At 35.1% G+C, this 24271-nt stretch overlaps 1 protein-coding gene across 2 annotated transcripts in view; it reads right to left on the minus strand.

The window, feature by feature from the left end:
- The window catches only part of REV1 (REV1 DNA directed polymerase), an 80148-nt gene that overhangs the window by 30582 nt on the left and 25295 nt on the right, over positions 1-24271 (minus strand). Inside the window, exons 5-9 of one of the 2 annotated variants that reach the window (XM_090281784.1) lie at positions 16392-16544; positions 12665-13371; positions 10173-10280; positions 8692-8808; positions 4091-4196 (exon numbers count right to left, since the gene is read on the minus strand). In XM_090281784.1, the coding sequence (XP_090137910.1) occupies positions 4091-4196; positions 8692-8808; positions 10173-10280; positions 12665-13371; positions 16392-16544 (1191 nt within the window). Of the gene's footprint in view, positions 1-4090; positions 4200-8691; positions 8809-10172; positions 10281-12664; positions 13372-16391; positions 16545-24271 lie in introns of both variants that reach the window. The other variant, XM_090281783.1, reaches the window with a different exon arrangement.

Raw genomic sequence — 24271 nt, forward strand, 5'->3', positions numbered from 1 at the left:
AGTCTGGGCAGGAGCCAGGGTTCCAGAACTTGGAGAGACCTAATTGAAAATGCTGAATTTTAAATCTTTTGTGTCTCAATGCCCCACATTACTTTTGATATTTGGAGCATTCAGCACAAAATAAAATTGTAGAATTATACATAATTAGTAAAATTCTACTTTATCACTCTGCAATGAATCAAGAAAAAATATTAAGGTGAAAGAAAACACAAGCAATGTTTTCATGAAATTACACACTCCTATGTAAATACACCAAATGGTTATTTCACACATATTATACATTCAATAAATATTTACTAAATGATTCCTCAGTATGGAGGTGTGCCCTGTTTTAAGAAACATATATAAATAGTTTTTAACTACTCAGAGGCCTCTGGCACCCTCCCCATCTCAGACCACCAGTGAGAGCCACAAAGGAAAAGAATTCTCCTACTTGGAAAAAAAAATGCAAAATCACATGCATTTCTCATATATACAAAAACAGTAATAAATCATATAACTGCAAAGCCCCTATTAGATGAGAAATATCTAACAGAAAGGAGAAACAGTAAAGGAAGTGATGACCGACAGACGGTTAAAAAAAACATTTCATTCATTCAACAAAATGTTGTCTCAGGCATTTTGTGAGGTGGTGGGTAAGAGATGATGAGCAAATCCAGCTTTAGGATGATAAGAATGACCATGCCCTCATCCACCAAGGATGGATATAATCAAGGGACCTTGTTTAGCAAGGCAGGGAAGAATATATACTGTATAATAGTTTAGAAGTTTACATAAAAGTACATTAATAGTGTAAAACATTTTCAATAATGCTAGCTATGTAAGTCCAACATATAAAAGCTAAACTTACAAAGGTAACTATTCATTTTTAAAAGAACATGTTACAGAATTGCTATAAACATCATATTCTTACATTCACAATTTTCAAAATTTTCACTTATACAAAAATTTAAATGAGTAAAGACAGCCTGAAGTGACTCTTCACCCCAGTGACAAGTTCTTCCTCCCACTAAAATCCCACGCAGGGTACACCATCAACACTTCCTGAATGTGTGGCAGGGTCTCTTTTCCCAGTTGCACTGCAGAGACCATGCTCTTTGCAATATGCTACACTCAGACAACTGTTTTTGGTATTGGATAAGCAATATAAAAATACTGAGCACTAAATCACTGTAACTGTCCATTGGGTATACTAAAAGATATCCATATTGCTAACTGAGAAGAGCAAAGAGTCCTTATAAAAGTCCGTGAAAACAGAGGTTCAAAAATGATTTGATCTTAAAAATCTATGATTCTAGGATATTTGTATATCATTATCTATTCATCCACGTACCTACCTTCTCACATACAAAGCTTATTCTTTACAGTAGGCATGGGTGAAAGTACCAACAGTGATGTATTTCCTGACCCCACATACTCAGCCTATCTTTCTGTGACTTCTATTACCTCATGTTCACATTCCCTCTTTTGCTGACTCCATTATTAGTCTGTCTACTGAGAACTCATCAGTGCATAAAACTTGGCAACTGTCCCCAGAGACCAGTCCCCACTCCTAACACAGAAATACCTCTGATGCAACTGTGAATATACTAAAAAAATCTTCCCACTTAAAGAAAATATGACTGTTAGCCACAACAGAAGGGTATCCAAAAATTGTTTTCTGGAGAACCTCATTAGCAATAGCCTTTCTAGAAAATGGAAAATTATAATTAAAGAATAAAAACCCCATTGCTGTGGTTTTTGTGGGGTTTCCCCCCAACTTACACTCAAAATAATTTTCATCACTTTCTGTATCTACTTAAAATAAACATTTGCCACTTAAGTGGCACTCAAATGGCTTGCTATGTAATTGGCACTCATACATTGTCACCCCAATTGTTTATGTAATACACTCAGCCTGACAATCACCATCTGTGATACAATACAAACGCACCATCCAAACCCCAACAGAACCTGGAGTCTAGACACAGCTATGGCTACTTGCATCCAGAACCCCCAGGAGCTGGGAACACTTCTACCCTGCAGGCAGCTTCAGCACACCAATCCAGCAACCAGCTTGGGGGCCTGAGAGAAAAGAGAGATCCTGCAGAGGCAGCACAGCAAGGGTGGAGGTTTCACGTCACCAACCAGCAAAATCCAAAGTCTGGGAGCGTATCTGGGCTTCATCACATCCTCCAGATCCGGGACACAATTGTCCCACCATCAGAGGTACAAGTCACCACTCAGTAACTCAAAACAGAGAAAAAGACCAGCTTACTGGGCACAATGTAAAATCAGCTCTAACTTGCCAGTGCTAATAAAAGTATACTAATCCAAAATACATTTGAATTTGACAATTAAATTTTTATTTAAGTAATTTCAACTCAGCTTCATTATCAACAATGAAAAAAAGAACAATTCTGTCAACAAGAAAGGCAAAGTTAGCCTGGGAGTAAAAGTTTGACATGTCACAAGTAGAAAATAATTAAAAATATTTTATAATTTTATATATATGATGCTTCGAACTTAAATATATTTTTTATAACACAATTGGCAAAATTTTAAACAAATTATTCTGGCTAGATGATGTTGAGCTGAAATTTTTTGTTCAGATTAAACGTGCTTAAATTAACCCCAATTTTTAAAAATCCTCACCTGAGTATATGTTTATTGATTTTCAGAGAAAAAGGAAGGGGGAGAGAGAGAAAGCAAGATAGAGAAACATTGATGTGAGAGAGAAACATCATCAGGTTGCCTCCTGTACTTGCCCCAACTGGGCAGTAAACCCACAACCTAGGTATGAGCCCTGACCAGGAATCAAACCCTCAACCTTTTGGTGCACAGGACGACACTAACCAACTGAACCACACGGCCAGGGAAAATAACCCCAAATTTTAATCAAGACTAAAAAATGTTAGCTATAACAAATCATTATGATGTACACCTGAAATCATATCTCAAAATAAAAAGTATGAATGACAAAATCATGAAGATGCTACCTAACCTCTCTCTCAAAACAAACACAAAACTTTTAACTGCTTTTATACTTTTTAAATTAAATACTTTAACACTTGCCAGCAATGTGTGAATGCCTGCTGTGTTATAAAGGTAAAAATCTCTGTTTAGTTATCAGAAAAGAAAAAATAAAGACTGCTCTTTTTAATTAATGGATTCACTGTTACTCCCCCTACTTTTATAACTATTATAAAAATTATTTTTAAGTGACTAATTTTTTTTAAATATGAGAAACACGTGTGTGTGTAGTATCTGTTTCTTCTTGTATTGAAAGAGCCAGTTGTAATTAGGGTTTAAGGTTACTGTAAGATAAAGATCAACACACAAAGTTGGTGCCAACAAGCTGAGAACACTGCAATTTTAAGCGAGATTATTAGGTAACTCAGTATGCAACTATTTACTTCTAACTTAATAGGCAATCAAGTTTTAATATAGCTTTAAAAAGACACTGTTTATTAAGGGTTTAAATCACAAGGGATTTTCTTAGCTATTAAAGGAATGAATAGAGTAGATGAATGTAATGCCCTCTTCCATTCAGAAGTATCTAATTCTTTAATGACATGCTTCAAAAGACAATAGTTTAAAAATGACAGTGCCCAATTTCTTTTGGTTTGCACTGTAGGGCCTATGGATTCATCAGGAAATCATTTATTAAAAGTTATCTAGCCCTGGCTGGTGTGGCTCAGTGGACTGAGTGTCAGCCTGCAAATCCCAAAGTTGCCGGTTCGATTCCCAGTCAGAGCACATGTCTGGGTTGTGGGCCAGGTCCTCAGCTGGGGGCGTGTGAGAGGCAACTAATTGATGTATCTCTCACACACTGATGCTTCTCTTTCTCCCTCCCTTCTCTTCTCTCTAAAAATAAATAAATAAAATCTTAAAAAAAAAAAAAGTTATCTAGCATTTGTGAAGTGGAAAAAAAAAAAAAAAAAAACAAACCCAAAGGAATCAAGGTGAGAAACATTTCTTACTGTAACATGGCTATAACATATTTAAATCATATGCCCGACTAGCTGTCTGAATCCACTTCCAAATATCATATAAAAAATACATAAATTAACTTTCCCTGGCTATTACAACACAGTTAATTTCTACATACCTGGCTTCATAACTACATGATGCAATTTCAGCCTTTGACAAAACAGAATCAATTCCATTAGTTTGTGCAGAATCTTGATTCTCCCACAGTGATGAATCTGGTATATCTGCTTTAAAAATAATAAAATTTAAGATTATATGTTAAAAAAAACTGGTGTTCCTTAACTTCCATTCAAGAAATATATTTTCCATTCCTTTCTTATACAAATAAATTTATAAATAAAAAGTAAATTTATATGTAAGTTAAGTAATTTCCAAATATAGTTCTCTCCATTGTTATTTATCTCCTTATTTAATAGAGGAAAATCTATAATGCTAAAATGGTTTGCTTCCATAAAGTTCTTCACCAGCAGTCAGATAAACTTAGAATTAAAAGTATTGTTTTAATAATAATAAAAAAATATATATCAAAAGCTAAATATAAAATATTCCCTGAACCCAGACTCTTGAGATGGACAGGAAGATGAATCCCCTCCTATACCCCTAAAATGATTATGTAGCTTTCTGTAACAGAAACAGTTAATGGAAAATAGAAATCTCTCTAAATGTTCTTTGCTGTTTCCTAAAAGAACTATCTGTAATACTTAAAGCTAATTAACATGTTCAACAAACATCAAATTCCTACAAGTCATGTGATCAAACAATAATTTAGTAGGTCACATACCAGAAAGAAGATTTCATCCTTAATTTAAGATTTTTCTTTTGAAAACACATCAGGTAAAACAGCTTCACAATATTATTCCCCCTTTCAGGAAATTCTACTTTTGGTTTAACAATGTATGTTCAATTAAAAACATTCAAGTGTCATCAGAATACCAACTGCAACTCTAGTCTAAATAGTACAGCTCACAAAGAGTGCTTCATACCCAAACCAAATGGATAGCTTTATCAATGCACACAGACTAGGGAGCCTGCAAACTAAAGCCACTTCACTTCCTTCAGACCACCTTCAGCTTCCCTAGCGATTGAGAAATATATTAAAACACAACTTCAGTTATATAGGTCTCTTGGGTAATATTAAGTTCCAAGAAGAATATGCTCTGAAAACAGTTTCATCTATAGCTCTATTATGAACAAAAACACCTTTAGAAAACCAAGACCAAGATACACCACTTGAGCTAATTCTAGACAAACCTATTCTGAGTACACTGTACCAACACATAACTCACAAATTAATATTTCTCTTCAGTTTATTTTAGAGACATAATTTCCACAAAAAATCAGCCAAGTTTAAAGCACCACCAGAAAAACAGGCAAAGTGCCTGGCTTTGTGGGCTAAAACAACTCTTCCTGGTTTGACTCTAGAGGTCAGCCTCTTTTAATAGACTATGCAACCTATACAAGCATTTCCGATTTCCGGCACCCATACATGCATAACACAAATGCAAACTCAACTCTGAGGACTGGCATCTTAGTGAGGTCAGGTCCTATTTGTACCAAAAATAAAAACAGCAGAGTATATAATTTGAATTATGATTTCTAATATATTGTGACTAATGTGCTCTAGTATGACAAATTAAGACAGACGCAGAGCAGACTACTCCTAAAGGATCTTAAGAGGACTAGATATCAGCTTTAAAAGTCCATTATTCTAAGCTAAAAATCTTTTAAGAATTTCAGAATTAGGAGTATTACAGTTCAAGAGGCCACTAAAAAAAAAAAAAAAAAAAAAAAAGGTCGAAGCGTGAACAGCCACAATCAGCTGCCTTTCAGAGGCATAACTGTGAGTTCTGCATTAAAAGTTGGGGAGTTAGGTGATATATTTGAAGGACTAAATTATCTAAGCTACCCATCTTGGAAATTACATAAAATCATGCTTGAGGGGAGAACAGTGTCTGAGGTCCCTGCGCTCCCAAGGCCCTGCCTGAGAGGCAGCACCTCAGGTTTCTCTGGGCCGGGCTGGCTGACCTTGTCCACAGTGCAGCAGATTGCGTGGGTCCCTCCAACAGCAGAGTGAGTTCCTTCAAGGGAGATTCGGGGAAATGCAGGGGCACACTGTCCTCACTGGAGGGCAAAGTAGAGAACTGCTCATCAAAACTTGACAAACTAGACGGGCACATGGAGAATGTGGAAGAACGGTTGGAGAAATCAGAGGCCAGGACCCAAGTCTGTGAAAAAGAAATCGCTGAGAATAAATCTATGGCTAATACGATTTTCAAAACTTTTGTTCTTCAGAATGAACATTGAAGTCGTTGAAAAGATAGGAAACATCTGTATCCTGGAATCCAGGGAGGGTAAACGGCCCAATCATGAAATCTCAAGTATGAACAGATTCCAGATAATGAGGGTCATCGATGACCAGTGTCACCGCTGAGCACACTCAGGAGGCAGCTACAAAAGGAAGCCACGATGGGGAGAGCTCTTGTTTACACTGTCTGCTAGACAAAAGATTTTCCGAATATGACAAATAAGAAACTAAAGCTTTTACAAGGGCATGCTACTTGTTCGAATACTTTGCCTAGATATACAAGTCAAAACATTAGAACTGAATGTTTTTAAAAAGCTAGTGTGTAGAAGCCAAAGATTTTAATTCCTAACTTGTTCCTCAATATTTTAAAATTTGGTGTCATAACTAATAAGGGCCCAGAGAAAGACAGGAAATAAAAAGGAAAAGAACAAAGGCATTGATAAAACAAATTCTAAGTGCAAGTTTAGTTGCAACCAAACTTTGTAATAATAGACAGTTTATCTACTTTATATGTGACAAATAATTTGGTTAAGGTCTTAATGGGTCAAAAGGCTTAGAATATAAAAACGAATGACGTGAAGTTAAGAGAATGACTATAAAATATAAAGTATCTTTTTCACCTTTTCTAGCATACAGGAAAATATTTTTTTGAGTTTTGAAATTTCTATATTTCTCCTAATATTTACTTTCCAATTTACCACCCACACTAGAGGTGGAGAGACTTGAATTATAAAAGGTCATTACAATGTTATGAAAATCCAGTGGCTAAACTGAAGAAGACAAGTAACCAATGACAGTTAAGTATTTTGTTAATAAACTGTTTATGGTCAGATCATTTGTGAATGAAAGGAAAGATGTAAGAGGACTAGGACTGGCTTTCTGCTACTAAGAAACGTTTGGTTGCTGAGGTCTAAATTCCAGATGCAGACTGCTAAAATAAGGACGTGTGCAGCAAACACAAGATTCTACCTGCTGGAGAAACTGAGCGCTAAGTATCTGAGAGATGTTACTGAACAGAATGCACATGGTATTTTTTCCTTCTTTCAAGGTTCATGCAGTAAGTTTTTATACCGAGTACCCAATATGTGACAAGTATTGTGCATTTCCTTAAACTACTTACTTGTTTTCTAGAACTTAAGATTTCATCTTTTAATAATACCACACAGAAAATACATAAAGGAAACCACAAAACCATACTATCAATACTTAAGAAACTACCCACATTATCACATACCGCAATACAACTAAATCTCAGTAAGCTCAATATATTAGCTACCTCAAAGTCTACTTATAACACCCAAAATGCTACAATATCAAAAATCTCTTAAAAGATGTAAAGACCAAGAAAAGCTTTAAGAAATCTGGAAAATTCAGACACACATGAAGCATAAAGATGTATCTACAATTATTTTCTCTTCTACTTATACCATGGTAAATAAATGACCACGACCAACAAAAAGACTAATCCCAAAAAAGTCCTCAGGGATGTCCACTAGATTTCCTTTGGCCTTAATTTTACTGAGATCACTGCTAAAATAAACCCAAGGTTTTATAACTGAAAACTTAGGGACCTGAAATAACTGGGATGAAATTTAACTGCACACCTTCCTTTCCACTGCAAAGCTAATTTCTGACTACTTTCTAATTACCATTTTTCTTTTTTTCCCCACTTTGTTCTTCTTTTCTTTTTGATTAGTATTTTTCAGACAAACTAATTTTTAAAAAATTTTGGCTTTGCAGACATTGATGAGGAAACTGATCAATGTGAAAAAATTTAATTTCTAAGCAAATATTTCTCATGAGAAAATAAAAACAGGAAAATCTTAATAGTATTGTGATTGATATAAGTTTCTAATTTTTATTTTAATAATAGACAAAATTTTAAAGCCAGGGAGGTAAGAAAATGTTTCTCATATGAAATAGGTTCAACGAAGATATGGGGAATGATTGCTGGTATTTATCTTCTTATCCCAATAAACTAAAATCCTACTATTTATTATCCCACTGCCTCATACAACTCTTTAGCAGCATGAACTTTAGCGTCTTGACTGTAATCAGTGATCAAACAACTAGCCATTAACTCACGAGTCTTGTGGCTTCTACAAAATAATGTCCAAGAGTTTTCTCCCTAATCTAAATTTATACACGACAAACTAGTCAAAACTTTTAAAATATTCCTCATTCTCTGTCCCAGGGAAATATCATCGAATTCAACAAAGCACAACTATAAATCAGTCATTGCTATTATTACATTCAGATTTTGCTTTAAGGTGTCACTGACACCTATGAACACTTAAATGAAAAAGCTAATTATTTCAACTCTGCTTTCATTTCTCTAACAATAATACCAACAACAAAATCCAGAAGTCTTCAACAGGAGCACTATGACTTCAAAGAGAGCTCATTATTTGTACCTGCTTTGCCTTTTAAGATTTTATTCTGGTAATACTGCCACTCCAACTGGGGGTTAGCTCCAGGACGTAAGGGTGCCTTTCCTGTACCTCTGTTACTTGTCACAGCCACTGGTTTTCCTGTGAGGAAAAGAATAAAATTATTTTAAAACCTAACTACAGGAATGTTAATACTGACAACATTAAAGGAAAAGTTTTCAAATGATTTTTAAAATATGACATTTCTTCTTTAGCTTTATTTAGGCATTAATCCATAAAGGAGCTATTATCTTTAAATTATCAATCACCATGCACAAATCATTTCAGTTTCTGAGCACACCCCCAAAAGTAAACTACTGACAATTCAGATGCACTTATTCAACTTCAAAGCAACATTATCACCTAGCTTTCCATGTTTTTTGTCTGGTTTCTTACAGTTAGAAAATAGGCAACTCAGATCCTAGAATCAGATTAGAGGAGTAGGTAGAGAAGGAACTAGCTAATCTAGATTTTTAATATTTCTGGTATCAAAAAAGTAGGGTAATATCTAAAGTAATCTAATTTTACAGCAAGAGACAAAAAATAAGTATATATGCAGAGGAATCACAATCTGACCTACTATATAATCAAATGATGAGTATATAGTCCTCAGTTTCTGGTTTATTTATAAAAAATTTTCATGTTTCACCTCCTGGCATATGTTAAGTTACAAGATAACTATAACTTCTAAAGCAATAGCATAATTAATTGACACATATTAATGCATTTGTTGTGAGGACAAAAATAAACAACGATCAAAAAAGTCAACTCATGGGCTAAAATCAATTCTTTAACATTTAAGTATTCCTTTCAGAGCTGAAGCAGGAACTACTTGTGACAAAAATGGCGCCCTGGTATTAACTCCAGCAACCTTGTGTTTTCCTTAAGAGCTGACTCTGAATAAAATGTCACATCTCAGACACACAGAACCACTGGAAAATCCAGAATAAATGTTTTTTTAAAGTACCGATTAGCTCACAAATATCTGAAATTCCATTAAAACAAAGACTGGAGATGACAACACATTTTAGTGATACTCAGTAACACAAAATTACAATTGAAGAGTTAGAATGTTTACTATGTATAGGATAGTTATTTATTCAAGAGAAGGCAGCGATCCAAGCTGCAAAGACATAGGCTACCATAAAATTCCCATTTATTAAATAGGAAATATAGATTAAAAATATGAAAAATGCCCAATGCAGGTCCCTGCTTAAATTAGTCTAGTATGACAGAGACTTCAACTGAAGAATAGTTCTTCCTAAAGATCTGATGATTTCTATAAGGAGAAAAACTTTCCTAGTTTTCCTGTATCTTTTCATGATAATGGAGTCCAGAAAATTTTGAAGTAGGAATTGGTTTTGCCAAGGAAAACTATTAATATTTCTTTAAAAAGATGTGATCCCTGAGAATATATATTTATAACAATATATCGATTTTCTGAAAACATAAATAAGAATACAGACCTTTGAGATCTGGTCTATTTCGTATACCAACTGATACAAAGAAGCAATCCATATCAACATGCATTATACAGCTCTGATGTTTGGATGAACTCAATACTGACATATTTCCTAGAAGGAAAAAGAGAATGTTCAAACCCCAAACTAATTTTTAGTATTAAAAAACAGGTCTAGTTAATTTTCCAATTAAGTTTTTAAATGCTTACAAGCAGAAGTCTTACAGTAATGTTAGATTGTTCCTATCACCTCAAGAAAAGGCAAATATCAGTTTCTTTACCTCTAAAAGTAATTCAGATACAGACTGAGCTTCCGAACAATTAAAATCAATTGTGAAAAGACCTAATCTATATTCTAATAAGGTCTCACATTATAAGTTTGCTTAAATGTTTATCTTAACATTTCTGTGTGCTGTTTTAGACAAATGTATAAAGGTGTTTTCATACTGTTACATGGAGCTAAGTAGATGAACACTATTCCATGCAGTCTACAAACAGTCTCGATAAATTAACAATAAAAATTGCTCCTATTACTGAGTAGTTGGTAGGTGTTAGCCACTACTGTAGGAGGTTTACATGTGAGAATTTCAATATTACGAGATAGGTGATCTTATCATGCTCATTTTGCAGATAATTACTTGCTTAAGTTACACAGCCAATACAAGACTGAGCTGGCATTCAATCCCAAGCAGTCTTGTTTCAGAGCCCACAAGCCACAACATGGCTGTTCTAAACAGACATAATTTTAAAAGTTTAATAAGCAAGAATCTGTGTATAAATTCTCCTTATGCCATTAAATACTATAAAAAAATCAGCTCTAAAGCTTAAATACCACTTTCAAGGAGATAAAGGTGAGTGTTCTCTCCTGGTATCTAATCCTTCAAACCAGAGGGAGCATTATGGGGGTTACGTTAACTCAAATCCAGCCACAGCCAGACCCTTACCCTCCACACAAGTCTCTTCCTACCATTTTCTCAAGTCCTCCAAGGCACACTGTCTTGGAAATAAGAACCCTGAGCTTGTAAAAAGTTCTGATTTCATAAAGCAGTTTTCCTCTAGTAGATTTAAGAATACTAGTACTGAAAAGTTATACTTCATCATAGTCTTCCAAAAACTCTACATTTACTGCCCAAAAGGTTCAGATCACTCTATTTACTAAACTGTGGTTGTAAAAGCATTTATCGAGTTCTTTATGCAAAGCACTGAGCCTTTGCTCATGTTACCTTCCTTATGCTTACAACCCCACCAGGTGAGCCCCATGGACTATCATTCCATTGCAGAGAGGAAACTGAGGCTCAGAGAGGTGAACTGATGTGCCCATGGTCCCGCTTCCTGAGAGCAGCAGAGCCAAGGTTTGGGTCAGGCTATGTTATCTAACTCCAAAGCCATGCACTTCTTGCTACCCTCTATATTACCTTGAGAAATGATTTATAAAATAAATTTTAACAATAATTCTGCTATATAAAAGTATTATACAAATAAATGCGAACAACCCAAAATAATGCCTTTAAACATTCTAGTAGTACAGAATGCATACACCAAACACCTATTGAATGCTTTCATACAATATAAAAATTTCTCGTTTTATTCTCACTTGCAGAACTAATTCATAAAAATTCTTTGAAGCTTTCAAAATTAAATGACCTTTAGGTTACAAGGCCACAGCTGATGTCAAGATAATCTAATACCTATAACATTATTATGAAATATTTCAGAAACAACAAAAAGCATTTAGGAATACATCAAACAGCAAAACTTAACAGAAAAAGCCCACATGTAGAGGCTCTATCACCTTCTAGGACAGAACCAAGAGCTTCTCTCTGTACCTTAGTTTCCAGAGCTATAAATAAAAGGGTAATATTAGATATTCTCAGAGATCCCTTCCCTTAGGAGGTGAGAAATGTATAATCTGCAAAAAGCAACTAAAACCTCAAAGCAGATACTAATTTATGATTACTGGTACAGAAATATAGCCTGTTATTTTGTTGTTTTTAATAACTATCAAAAAATAAAATCCAATTGACCCATCAACTTATATGGGAAATACTTAATCTCTAGAAGTTTACCACTGCAATTATAACAACTACGTCAATGTTAATTAATTTTTAAAAAATCATTATGATGCAGACTTTTAGAAATTAAGTTACTATTATGAAACCAATTAATTCTTACAGGAATTTAAGTACTGAATATAATGTTAGGTTTTACGTAGTCCAAAACTTCCAACAAAGTCTACACGAGGAATAAATATTGAGAACCTTGTTACTGTTTAGATCACCTAAAAAATTTCAGGTAGCCATACTTAAATCTAATTTTGTAAAAAGTTACTTCAATAAATAGTTTTCTATAACCTGTTATACTTACTGTAACTTACAAAACCTGATATTCTTGAAGACTTTTATATTATGAGAGTTTAGTACTGATCAGAAAAACATTGACAGCTTAAGAACAAAATCATCAAGCATGGTTGTTTATTAAGAAAACAATTTTAGTATCTACCTGTGTCAGTTACAACAAGTGCAGACCTGCCTGTTTTCATTTTTTTTAACTTTTCCCTTCCTGGAAAGATACCACTACTTTGTCTTTGTAGGGTATTGACAAACTCTGTAAATTCACACTTCCACATTGATATGTGATGCAGTCTTGAACGAGAATAGAAATCGGAAATAAAACTGCAGTCTGAAGGTCTGGATGGCACTGAAGGCGCTGCCTTGCTAAGAGAAGGTACTGAAGTGCTTTTTGTGCTTGAAGGCCCCTGAACAGTGGAGTGGCGAGCACCGTTTATTTTAGCGTTAGTGTGCAAAGATGATAACGAGAAGGAATTAGTTCTGTGTGGATTCCGCAAAGCATCTGTGTTCCTGGTGCTTTGTTGCAGCAACTGCACACTGCAGTCTCTGAAGTCGGGGCTGCTCTTCTCAGCCTTCTCCTCCTCCTGGGCAGGGTCTGGAGAAAGCCTGCTGGCAACACTGTTGCCCACGGGCACCCAGCAATCCTGTGTCTTTAAGGCACCATTAGAGCTCTGAGTGTGGCCGTTGAAAACGGGAGGGCTGTCTCTGGGACGCGGAAGTCCATTCAGTTTCCTTCCTGGAACCATCTGCTCCAGCTCCACAAAACTAAAATCACAATTTGCATCTTCTTCATTCCAACTGTTCATTCCATTGACTTTGACTTCTTTTCCTGTCTCAAGCTTCTTAATTATGTGATTTCTAAAGCAGAAAAAAATTTTTTCTTAAGTTAATAATGTCTGACTTTCAAGCTAAAAGAATTTTTCATTTTAACATTGTCTTGATGATACACATTTTGATATTAGCCCCCCAAAACATGAAAATTAAGCCACAAATTTTAACTGTTTTTCTTCCAACAAAGGATAATTCTTTGCTAAACCAAAGTAGCAAGATAACTAGAAAAACTCTAGAACATTAACAGCCTTAAAAAAACTATATATTTTAAAGATTCAGATACCCCCCCAAAGATATACAATGAAATCCTTTAAAGGTTAAGAAAAATCCAAAACTATTTTCAATTACTTTTCCCACTAAAAATTAATTGGAACCTATAAACTCTAAATACCCAGTTTGCAGCAGTGTCTGGGTGTAGTAGGTAGTCAATGAGTATTTGCTGAATTGATGCAATATGAACAACTCCCAAGGCATTTTAACATATTAAATCCAATACTGCTACAAATACTGAGGCCTGTATTAGTTTTACTCAGGACAAGACCGACAGACCATATTCATTAATTCATTAATGGGGCCAACTGTTGCCCAACTGGATAAAAAGATCGAACCAGGTCAATGCATACGGGTAATTTAGTACAATTTATACCTAGAAATATGAGGACAGCTAGCCTATTAACAAGGGAAATGGCATTTCGTTTCTAAGAAAAGCACACTTAGACGCCAAGGTGGTCCAAGGCAATCTGGACCCAGTTTCTTGATGACAGGTTTATAAATGCAGGACCTATGACAAATGTTATGCTAAATTCACATCCTGGCTCCTCTAGACGTTTGCTTGGTAATAGTCATAAAGACAAATCATTTGCACTCACAAGGATCACCTAATAAAAAAACAAAAACCTGAACTAGGGAGCAATACCTCCTTCTTAGAAATGTCCATGACATTAATAACATTTCAAGCTCCAGATAAGAGTGCCCTATATAGTACAAAGGCATAGGCGAGATTACCACAGTATTACCAGGTTTAATCTCAAGTCCCTCATTCTAGTACCGACATGGTATATCAGTAATGACAGTATAAATACACAGAAAAGTCCCATGAGGCAGATACAAAACATTACCACCCATTTCTGGGTTGGCTCTGGCTGACCATCTCAGGGAATACGACAGCCAACTCTGAGTATAGGTCCAGTCCTCCCAGATGATCACTGCCAGTGAAAGGGAAAGAGACCAACTGGAAACAATTAAAAGAGGAAGGCAAGAAAACCTAATTTGTTACATATAAGAGAAAGTCTGGCCCTTGAGTACAGAGAAAGCAAGGCAGCAGAAAGTCACATAACAGAATTTCAAGACTTGTAAAATGTACTGAACATACCAAAAAATAAAGTTCATAGTAAGCAACAAAACTGAAATCAGAAAACTCTTAACATCTATTTTTCTGTGTCTCAAATATTAAGATTCTTTACATCTTTACCAGCAACACAAACAATGGAAATGCATATACTGGCAAGAAAACACATTGCAAATATACATTCTGTTTTTCAAGCTAAACAAGTGGATAGTTATAAAGTAGCTGTACTGGAAATACATCATCAGAAAACATATTACATACATTTATTAAGCAAATCTAATAGATAAATTTTTCCTAAAATCACCACAAGGTATCTTAAAAAACACATATAGTAGTTCACCTTATCTGCAGTTTCACTTTCACAGTTTGTTACCTACAATCAGCTATAGTCTGAAAATATTAGATAGAAAACTTCAGAAATAAACAATTCACAGGTTTTACACTGTGCACCTTCTTGAGTAGCCTCATGACTGAGGCATTTTATCATCTCACATCATAAGGGTGTGTACAGTAGAAAGAGACCTTATCCACTTAACTTTTATTACAGTATATTGTTATAACTGTCCTACTTTATAACTATTATTGTTAATCTCTTACTGTGCCTAATTTATAAGTTAAACTTTATCATAGGTATGTATGCATAGGAAAAAACATAGTAAAGCATTTGGTACTATCTGCAGTTTCAGGCATCCACTGGGGAACTTGGAACATAATCTCCTGAGGATATGGGGAGACTACTATATCTGTTTTCTACTTTTATTAGTGTGGGTAAGAAAAAAATAAGTTAGGTATTCAAAAAGGTTTTCCAGTATTACTTGTTGTATACCTTCCTGGTACTAAAAAAATTAAGTTTTATGTAACGTGAAAACATCTGAATATGCTTACAAATGAATACAAGTTAAAGAACAAATAACAACAAAGACTACAGAAGGCAGTGATACTGGATCCTCCCAGGTTAGACTCCTGGTCTTTTGGAAAAGATATATCTAACTCCCAAAGCAAGCAATTTAATAAATAAGGAGAAGGCTGATGATGATAATGAACCAACTGATATACAAGTTAAGACAACACACCTTTTAATTGTGAAATCCACTTACCCAGGATTACTGCAATTAAAGCTTAAATAAATATATTTTTAAAAACCAGTCACAATGAATAAACTCTAGATTCACCCCTAACACTATAACATTTTGAGTCATCAACTCAATTTTCATTGATATAAAATATTTATATATTTAAACTTTTTATGAATTTGGAATTTTTCAAAATAACTTGGGAATGTTAACATTTTTGTTAATTGTCTTTCCATGCATAGCATATAACAAGAGTAGCTGGCACAGTTAATTCAGTTTTTGAGAAAGCAACATTCTAGTGCGAAATAATTACTTTTAGAAAAATCAATGGAAAATTTTACTTCTAATAATTTTAGATCCAATAGTTTAACATGGGAATCTAAAATGAATGAAAAACCTTTCCTGTTTATATTTATAAAACTCATATTTATGAAGATATGAACTCTGTAAGGGCAGAGGCTATCATGATACCAATAATTTTTAATTAACACACCCACACACCTATTTTAGCATGTTTAACAGAGATGAATGGTCAGTTTATGTAATTGTTTTGATCTTCAGTAGGGGAAGAACCATACCACTGCTAAAAGCCAGCTTTGTAGCGTTCCCACTCTGGACAAACTTACACCCTGTTGTTGAGCTGTTTGGCTCTACTGCTTGGACCGGGCACTGGGTCCTCAGGTTTGCATACAGGACTGAAGTTGAGACCTTTCTGCACAGTGGACTGCTTGCTGTACAGCTGATAGGGAATGCAGGACAGCAGGCGTCCAGCTTTGATGCTGCAACAAAAAGTAAAAGCAACTTAAGAATTCAATGCTTGGGGTAATGAGCTACATAAAAAAATCAATGTTTTTAATGATGGGAGTATTTCTCCAGCAAGCCATCTTTCTTAGCTTAGTCCTTCCCCCTCTGTCTTAGTGGTCCTAATACAATATAATCTCACTTCAGCACTGAAGAATGACATTCCACCCATGAAAAGATGTACAACTGAGATTTCAAGAACCAGTGGCTAACAATCCTACATGAGAAAAAAAAAAAAAAATTATACAGTATCATGAGAAAAACTGCAAGCATGTAGTCTGACTAGTTAATATTTTTATCTTGGCTTTAATATTGACCAATTTCCACTCAAATAGTTGTATAATCATAAGACTTTCTCAAGTCCCATCTCACATATTAAGTTTTCCCAGAATTAAGTTAATTGGATGAGGATTCCCAATTTCCACAATTCATGTTAGGCAGGTCTATTAAATGTGAAAAATTGTAAATTTTTTAAAAAATGGGACGAAAAAAGAACCTCAGCTTTAAGAGTAATAAATAGTTCATACTATTTTAATATGCGTTAAGAGTGATAGAGACAGGGCCACTTGAGGATATGAACTCTGAGAGCAGACACTATCATATATATCCCTCTTCCAAATGTCCACCACATATCAAACATAACCAGTAAAAACCAGTGCAACACCAGTATTACTGCAATACTCGGTAGTACTGGCCCATTAACTGACACTGACAAACATCTACTCTTTTGTACTTCAGAACTAAAACTAATCTGCTTAAGCTGTCTTAAAAAGATTTTTGCTTTCTAATAAATTGAGTTATATATGGTTACTATACCATTTAAAACACCATTTTCAACTTAAAATTTTAAAATAGCCAACCAATATACTTATGTTAACATCCAAATTTTAAAACAGGCTGCTTAAGTATCAGGAAATATTTCTAAACACATCTCTGGCTTTAAACCTAAAATGTATACTACAGAAGTCGTATTTTAATTATTTAAGAAAAAATTACTAAATAACAAAAATTTAAAATACTGAGTCAATTGTGAATATAGGAAAACAAATTGATGATATATGCTAAAAACAGACCTATGACTATGTTCTTTACGTAATATCAATATGTATTTAGTAATTCTACCCGAAGTACCTAAACTGTATCCAAATGCTACCACTACTAAATTATGATGGTAAACAATATACCATGCCATTTCAATTTTCATTTACCTAAATACTTACTATCAGGCTAAATTACTTTTATCAAGATTACAAATTATATTCAAATATTAGAATCAAAATCCTAAACTCAGACCATGTATTAATTTACTTTATTCTTTATTGAATTTTTCTTCCTTTAACAGTTGGTCTCAACTGCTTGACTATGGATCTCTCTTCTCGTGTTATAGTATTATCTCACCTGCTTCCCCTACCACAGAAGAAGAGGTACTTAATATGTGAAGTAGAATCCTAACTTTAGCCTTCCACCCTTTCATCATATAGAACTATAACTAAGGGATAAGTACAAAGCGAAACCACACCTGATGTGCCAGTTGCACACTGAAGTAAAACCAAAGAGCAATGAACAAAGAAAGTGCCCTATTATCATGCTTCTCCCACCCTACTGACAGCATGCTGGGGTGATGAGTCTTTAAAGGTGCTCTCTATGGTCAACACTGATTATACTCACGGTGTAGGATCTTGTCCCACTCCTAACAAAAGCTATGTCATCCCAAATTTAGTCTCATATAATTAAATCCATGGAGACTGATACAAAATAAGAAAGCCAATCTAAATACTGCAGGTCTCAAATCAGACACCCTCAGAGACACCTAGTAAAATGAATTAAATCCCAATGCACAATACAAATGTTTGACAAGAAATCCTTTTAACTTGAAGCCCAAACCACTACCCATCAGTTATTTGCTCTTAATTATCCCTACTTATCCACTTACTTATCTATAGATGTATAGACAGAAATATTACCTCAAAGTATATTTTTTAAAGGTCTTTAAAAAGATCTCTCAGGGATTAATTTCTAATAGTTTCTAATTTCACTGCTCATCCTAAGCACAAAGGAACTGTATCTGCCTGCATTTTCTACCATTCTTCTTACATTAAAAAAAGCCAAATATTGAAATTCAAATTTCAAAACCAAAAGGAGCTTCCTTTTACCAAAAAAAGATGGTTTCTTTATATACTGAGCTTTCCATGTACTACTGTACAATGAAAATATATTCTGATATATATGAAAGGGTTTACATTGTATACAACAGGTCAGGCACATATTAACTGCAGGCAAAATATTCATCTATGTTGAGGAGTCTTAATTCTTGATTTGCTCTATGGTCCTGCTCCACTAAAGTTATCTCTAAAACAAAACTTTGAATCCAACAGTTCTCTAAATTATTTCCTATTTCTATCAATTGACAATGAATTTACACTGACAGTTATAACCAGATTTGGGGAAATCTTACAAAAACTAAGATACAACAAAATCACCACTCCATTAACTGCCATCCAAACTTTCTCCTGTAGCTTATAGTAACAGCACTTTATTTATAGGAAACAATCACACACATCAAATGTGTTTATGGTTCCAGTCAATGTCCCAGTTATCCTCTATTAGAAAAACAGTATCTAGCACTGGTATGTGCACCCACCCACCTATTCAGCCATCTATCTTCTTCCATATTCAAAAGTGGATTTAAAGCAAGAAAGAATCTAATGTGCCAAGGAAAAAGTGAGCTGTTTTTGCCTATTACGCCATTAAGCAACAGCCATCTTTATGCACCAAAATTAAAAGTCTCTTTGCCCCACCCCCATTACCTAAAACTTTCCAACCACTCACCAAGACACCGTGAGCTGAGAAAAAGAAATAAGCAGGAATGAAAATACCTCCTACAGAGCCCCTATTGTTTTGTACATAGATACTGAGAGGTAGGCTATTCATTCTTTAGCTCCTAAAGACCAAGAATATATGTTCTAATGAAATATTATCTACAAGTCAGTGGGGGGCAGTCTGAAATATGTGTTGATTAGTTAGCTAAGTAAAAATAATTTTAGAATAATTCTGTAGTGCTGTGAGAGAAAAATGGAAATGACACCAAGAGTAATTTTTAAAAAAAGTCAAATCTATATCAGAAGTTAGAGTCATGCACATTTTCTATGAAGAATCAACTGAAGCAGAACACAAAAACACAAGAGAAATGAAAAAAAAAAATCATGAGATTAAAGTTGCAATCAAGTTTATTTTTTTCACTGTGTGGTTGCCACTCACTTGCGCCTCCAACTGGGGACCTGACATGCAACCGAGTAAATGTGCCCTGACTGGGAATCGAACCAGCAACACTTGCGACGCTCAATCCACTGAGCCACACCAGCCGGGGCTAGCAATCAAGTTTTGAGTTAAATAAGCATTCTAATATTTACATTGAATATAACTAGAAACAAAGTTTTGGCCCATATGAAGTGTGAGATCTTCAGAGGATCTGAGTATATGACAAATGTACTAACATATTCTAGTTTGGGAGCTTAAAAAGAAAGGTCAAACTCTACTGAGCACCAGTCACTCCCACTAGACAACCCAGTGGGAACCACATTCTACACTCACAGCAAAACCATGAACACCTAACCACAGGAGGGTGGCAAGTTCCCATGCTAAAAGGACTCAGCACAGAGTGAACAATAAGAAAAATGTTGATCTGTCACAACTTAGGACAATGTTTCAAAACTGTATTCCATGGTACTCCATGGCTTGATGAGGCAGTGAGGTGAATCACAGAAGCTTCTCATTAACCGCTGTACACTTCAAATGTCAATAAAATAACTGTCTAAAGAAAAGGAGTATGGCAAAAATTTGAAAATCACTAGTCATACTATATGCAAGTAGAAGTTTCAGTAAAATAATCTCATACCTCACACTAATGCACACAGGCCTTTCCTGCCCCTTAGCAGTCGTGGTCCTATAATCATGTATACATACACTGACTCAGATTTCATGGCACAGACACAGACACCAGGGGATTCTAATCAAAGCAAATAAATCATCCCACACACTTAGAAGTGGTAGTTGCCATTTAAACTACTGAAATTAAAAATAAGAAAGCTGCCCTGGTGGGTGTGGCTCAGTGAATTGAGCACCAGCCTACAAACCGAAGGGTCACTGGTTTGATTCCCAGTCAGGGCACATGCCTGGGTTGCGCACCAGGTCCCCAGTTGGGGGTGCAAGAGAGGCAACCACACAGAGATGTTTCTCTCCCCTTCTTTATCCCCTCCCTTCCCTTCTCTAAAAATAAATAAATTTAAAAAAAATAAGAAAGCTAATTATAGAAGAGTATCATGTATCATCCATTCAACAGCTAATATAATGTTTAAAATTTTAAGTATAATAAAATTTCAGTAAAACAACTTTGAGGAGAAGAGATAAACAAGACTGAGATTACAGCGTGAAAGAAAACAGTGCTCTGATTTAACCAAAAGGATTCCATGCTATGACACAGTATACACTGGGCATTTGTTTTATGTATTAAAATATGCTCAGAATGATCCATTTCCACATGGGCCAACTCATCTTCAATAAGCTTAATTAAATGGCAAAGAGCAGACCCAAATAGGTGTCAGAAAATCGAGACTCTGAAACCTGCTGTGCTTGGGCAAATTGGTTGACCTTATTAGACATGCTTTCTCATATACAAAATTAAGCAAACAGACCATATAATTACAATACCCAAAGGCACTTCAGTTGCTTAAAAAGATTATTAAGCTTAACTTCAAACTAAAATGCCATCCACTAAAGTGAATTTTAAAATTTACAACTGCCACAATTACTCTTTCTATTGTATTGGGTTAGCCAAAGTTTGCTTAGTTTTTTCTGTACAATGGCTCTAGTAGTGCTTAGTTGTCTTTAACTTCATTCCAAACAATTGTTAGACTGTATTGTGATAGCTGTCATATCAGCTGCATTAAAAAAAAATTCAATATTGGTGAATTTTTGTGCAGCCATTTTAATACTGAAGATGGAAGAAGATACACAGTATTTTCAGCATATTATGTTATCATGCTTTATTATTTCAAGAAAGCTAAAAACACAACTCAAATGCTAAAAAGGAAAGAAAGATTTGTGCCGTGTATGGAGAAGGTGCTGTGACTGATCGAACGTGTCAAAAGTGGTTTGCGAAGTTTCTTGGTACTACCGACATTTTAGCCAAATAATTCTTTGCTGTGGGGCTATTTAATGCATTGGAAGATGTTTAGCAGCTCCCCTGGCCTCTACCCACTAGAAGCCAATAGCAGAAGATAACTGACATACTCAAAATATCCAAATCAATAAAGATATTGGTGAAAATGAAAAATGTGTCTTTTATTTTACAGAAAAAATTAAATGGACATTTTGGCCAACCCAATATTACCTCTCTAGCTGCATTCAGGGCAAGAAGGAAGAGCAGGTATAAAAGAAACAGCTGTCATTAAAACCACCATTTTCTCAGCAAATCAAGTCCTACCTGGTAAGATTCCTTTTCACCTCCACTCTACTGTCCATGGTGATACCCCACATTCCCCAAAGCCAAACTAAATATTCTCACCACAAAATTCTAGCCCTAGCACAAGGACAGGACTGAAATGTCTGTATGCAACAACATACAGCTGACTCTAGGATGATCCTAACTTCTTACATTGAAAACTTCACAATTCCTTTTTAAGGAGACACACAGCTAAAGGCTGTGTTCATTGACCCTATATAATGAATGGACAATGGCTAGGTCATGAGACACAGCACAAAGAATCAGTGAGACGTTCTAGGGATGGGCCTTCAACAATCCCATAAGGTTAAAAAAACATTAATCTATTAAATATATTTGGCTTTCTGGAAACCACGTGCATTTTTTTTAATGCCCCTTTGCCTTGGCCAGACTGGTCAGATGGTTTGAGAGTAATCTTGATATGCAAAATTTGTGGGTTCGATCTTCAGTCAGGGCACATACAAGAAGCAACCAATGAATGCATAAATAAGTGGAACGACAGATGTTTCTCTCTCTCTCTCTCTCTGAAAATAAGTAAAATTTAAGAAAAAACTTTTTAAAATAAAAACAATGAAAACACCCTTTTGACCTTTTGGAATTTATTTTTAATATTTGCTGTTTTTAGAATAAAAATTTAAAAAATGATTACTTCTTACATATTATGCATCTACAATGTGCCAGGAGTTGTGCTAGTTTGCACAAATTATTTCTAATTCTCATGTAACCACAGCAGGTAGATATTAACCTTCTTCTACAAAGGAGGAAATGAAGTTCAGAATGACTGCATAACTCTTTCCAAAGTTACACAAGATGAAAGGCATACTTAATTTAATTCCTGAGTTCAGAGTGAACCCAGGTGTATCTTCAGAGCCCAAGTACAGGCTTTTCCACCATTCTGTATTGCCTTCCATTGAATCTGTGCTGCTACATCTGCTATACAAAGGAACTCAGCAATATTAAATGTGCTGAATAAATTTATAAAACGTGCTAACTAAAAAAATAACAAGTTTTTAAATAATAATCTGACCACTCCATAATAATAAATTGACCAGTTATACAATATCTATAATCTATTTATTCATAAAATTGATTTTAATATTTTCATGTTCAACTTTCATAAATCTAGCAATCACTCATATATACAAGATCCATCCAGAAAGTAACTAGCCATGTAATACAAAAAGTAGAGGCATTTATTGAAGATGATACAAGAAACACTACATAGAACAATGACATCTCAGTCTTCTTCAAAGTAGGAACCTTGGGACCTCACACAGTTCTCCCAATCACCATCAGCTGCCCTGCTGTATTTTCCTGAATCTCATCAACAGTCTGAGAGCTCTTCCCCTTCGAAGGTGATTTTAGTTTTGGGAAAAGCCAGAAGTCGCAGGGTGCCAAATGAGAGCTGTAGGGAGGCTGAGTTACCTGAGTGATTTGATGTTTTGCCAAAAAAACCAGAGATGTGATGCATGAGCAAGTGCGTTGTCATGATGAAGCTGTCTATCACCAGTTGCTCATACTTGTGGCCTTCTGAATCATCAAAATAGTTTCCGTGGAAGGGTGTTCAAGCTGAACACAAAATCTGATAGATTCACTGCTCTACTCATTCAGTCATTTTGAATGAGATGGCCACAGTATATACATGATCACTCAACTGCGTCTACCGCTCCCACTGACTAGTACAGTGAAGTCGTCATTGTTCATGCATGCACATTCCAGTCCATTCCCCTTGGCTGCCAGGTTACATAAATGTTGCACAAACCATCCGCATTATATTAACAATAGCTGGACTTTTTCCAGACAGACCTCATATAATACTACTATTTCAAAATACAAATCACTTAAGTTATGGCTCATCACCAAAGTTCCAGATGACACATTTAAACTTAGAAAGCTAATATGAATGGCTACCACTAATTTACAACAAATCAACTCCAATCAGGGAACACTGCCTAACCCATAACAGGTGCACAAATATTTGCCAAATGAATAACTTGCTTATTAGTCAACCTCCTCCTATTACCACTTCCTGCTGCTTACCTCAATCACTGCCCCTAATTTCTGGTAGCTGAGGTTCCAAGAACACTAATGTAGTATCTCTGATAGGATGTAAAATTCTATGGCCACCTGAATTATCAATGTGAGATTACAGAGAGTCGTCGTCGGCAGCCGTCCGTCTCGAGAGACGATGGTGTAGCTTCTTCA

This window comes from Furipterus horrens, unplaced genomic scaffold (genome assembly GCF_987537825.1).
Source record: "Furipterus horrens unplaced genomic scaffold, mFurHor1.1.pri manual_scaffold_6, whole genome shotgun sequence".
Lineage (NCBI taxonomy): Eukaryota > Metazoa > Chordata > Mammalia > Chiroptera > Furipteridae > Furipterus > Furipterus horrens.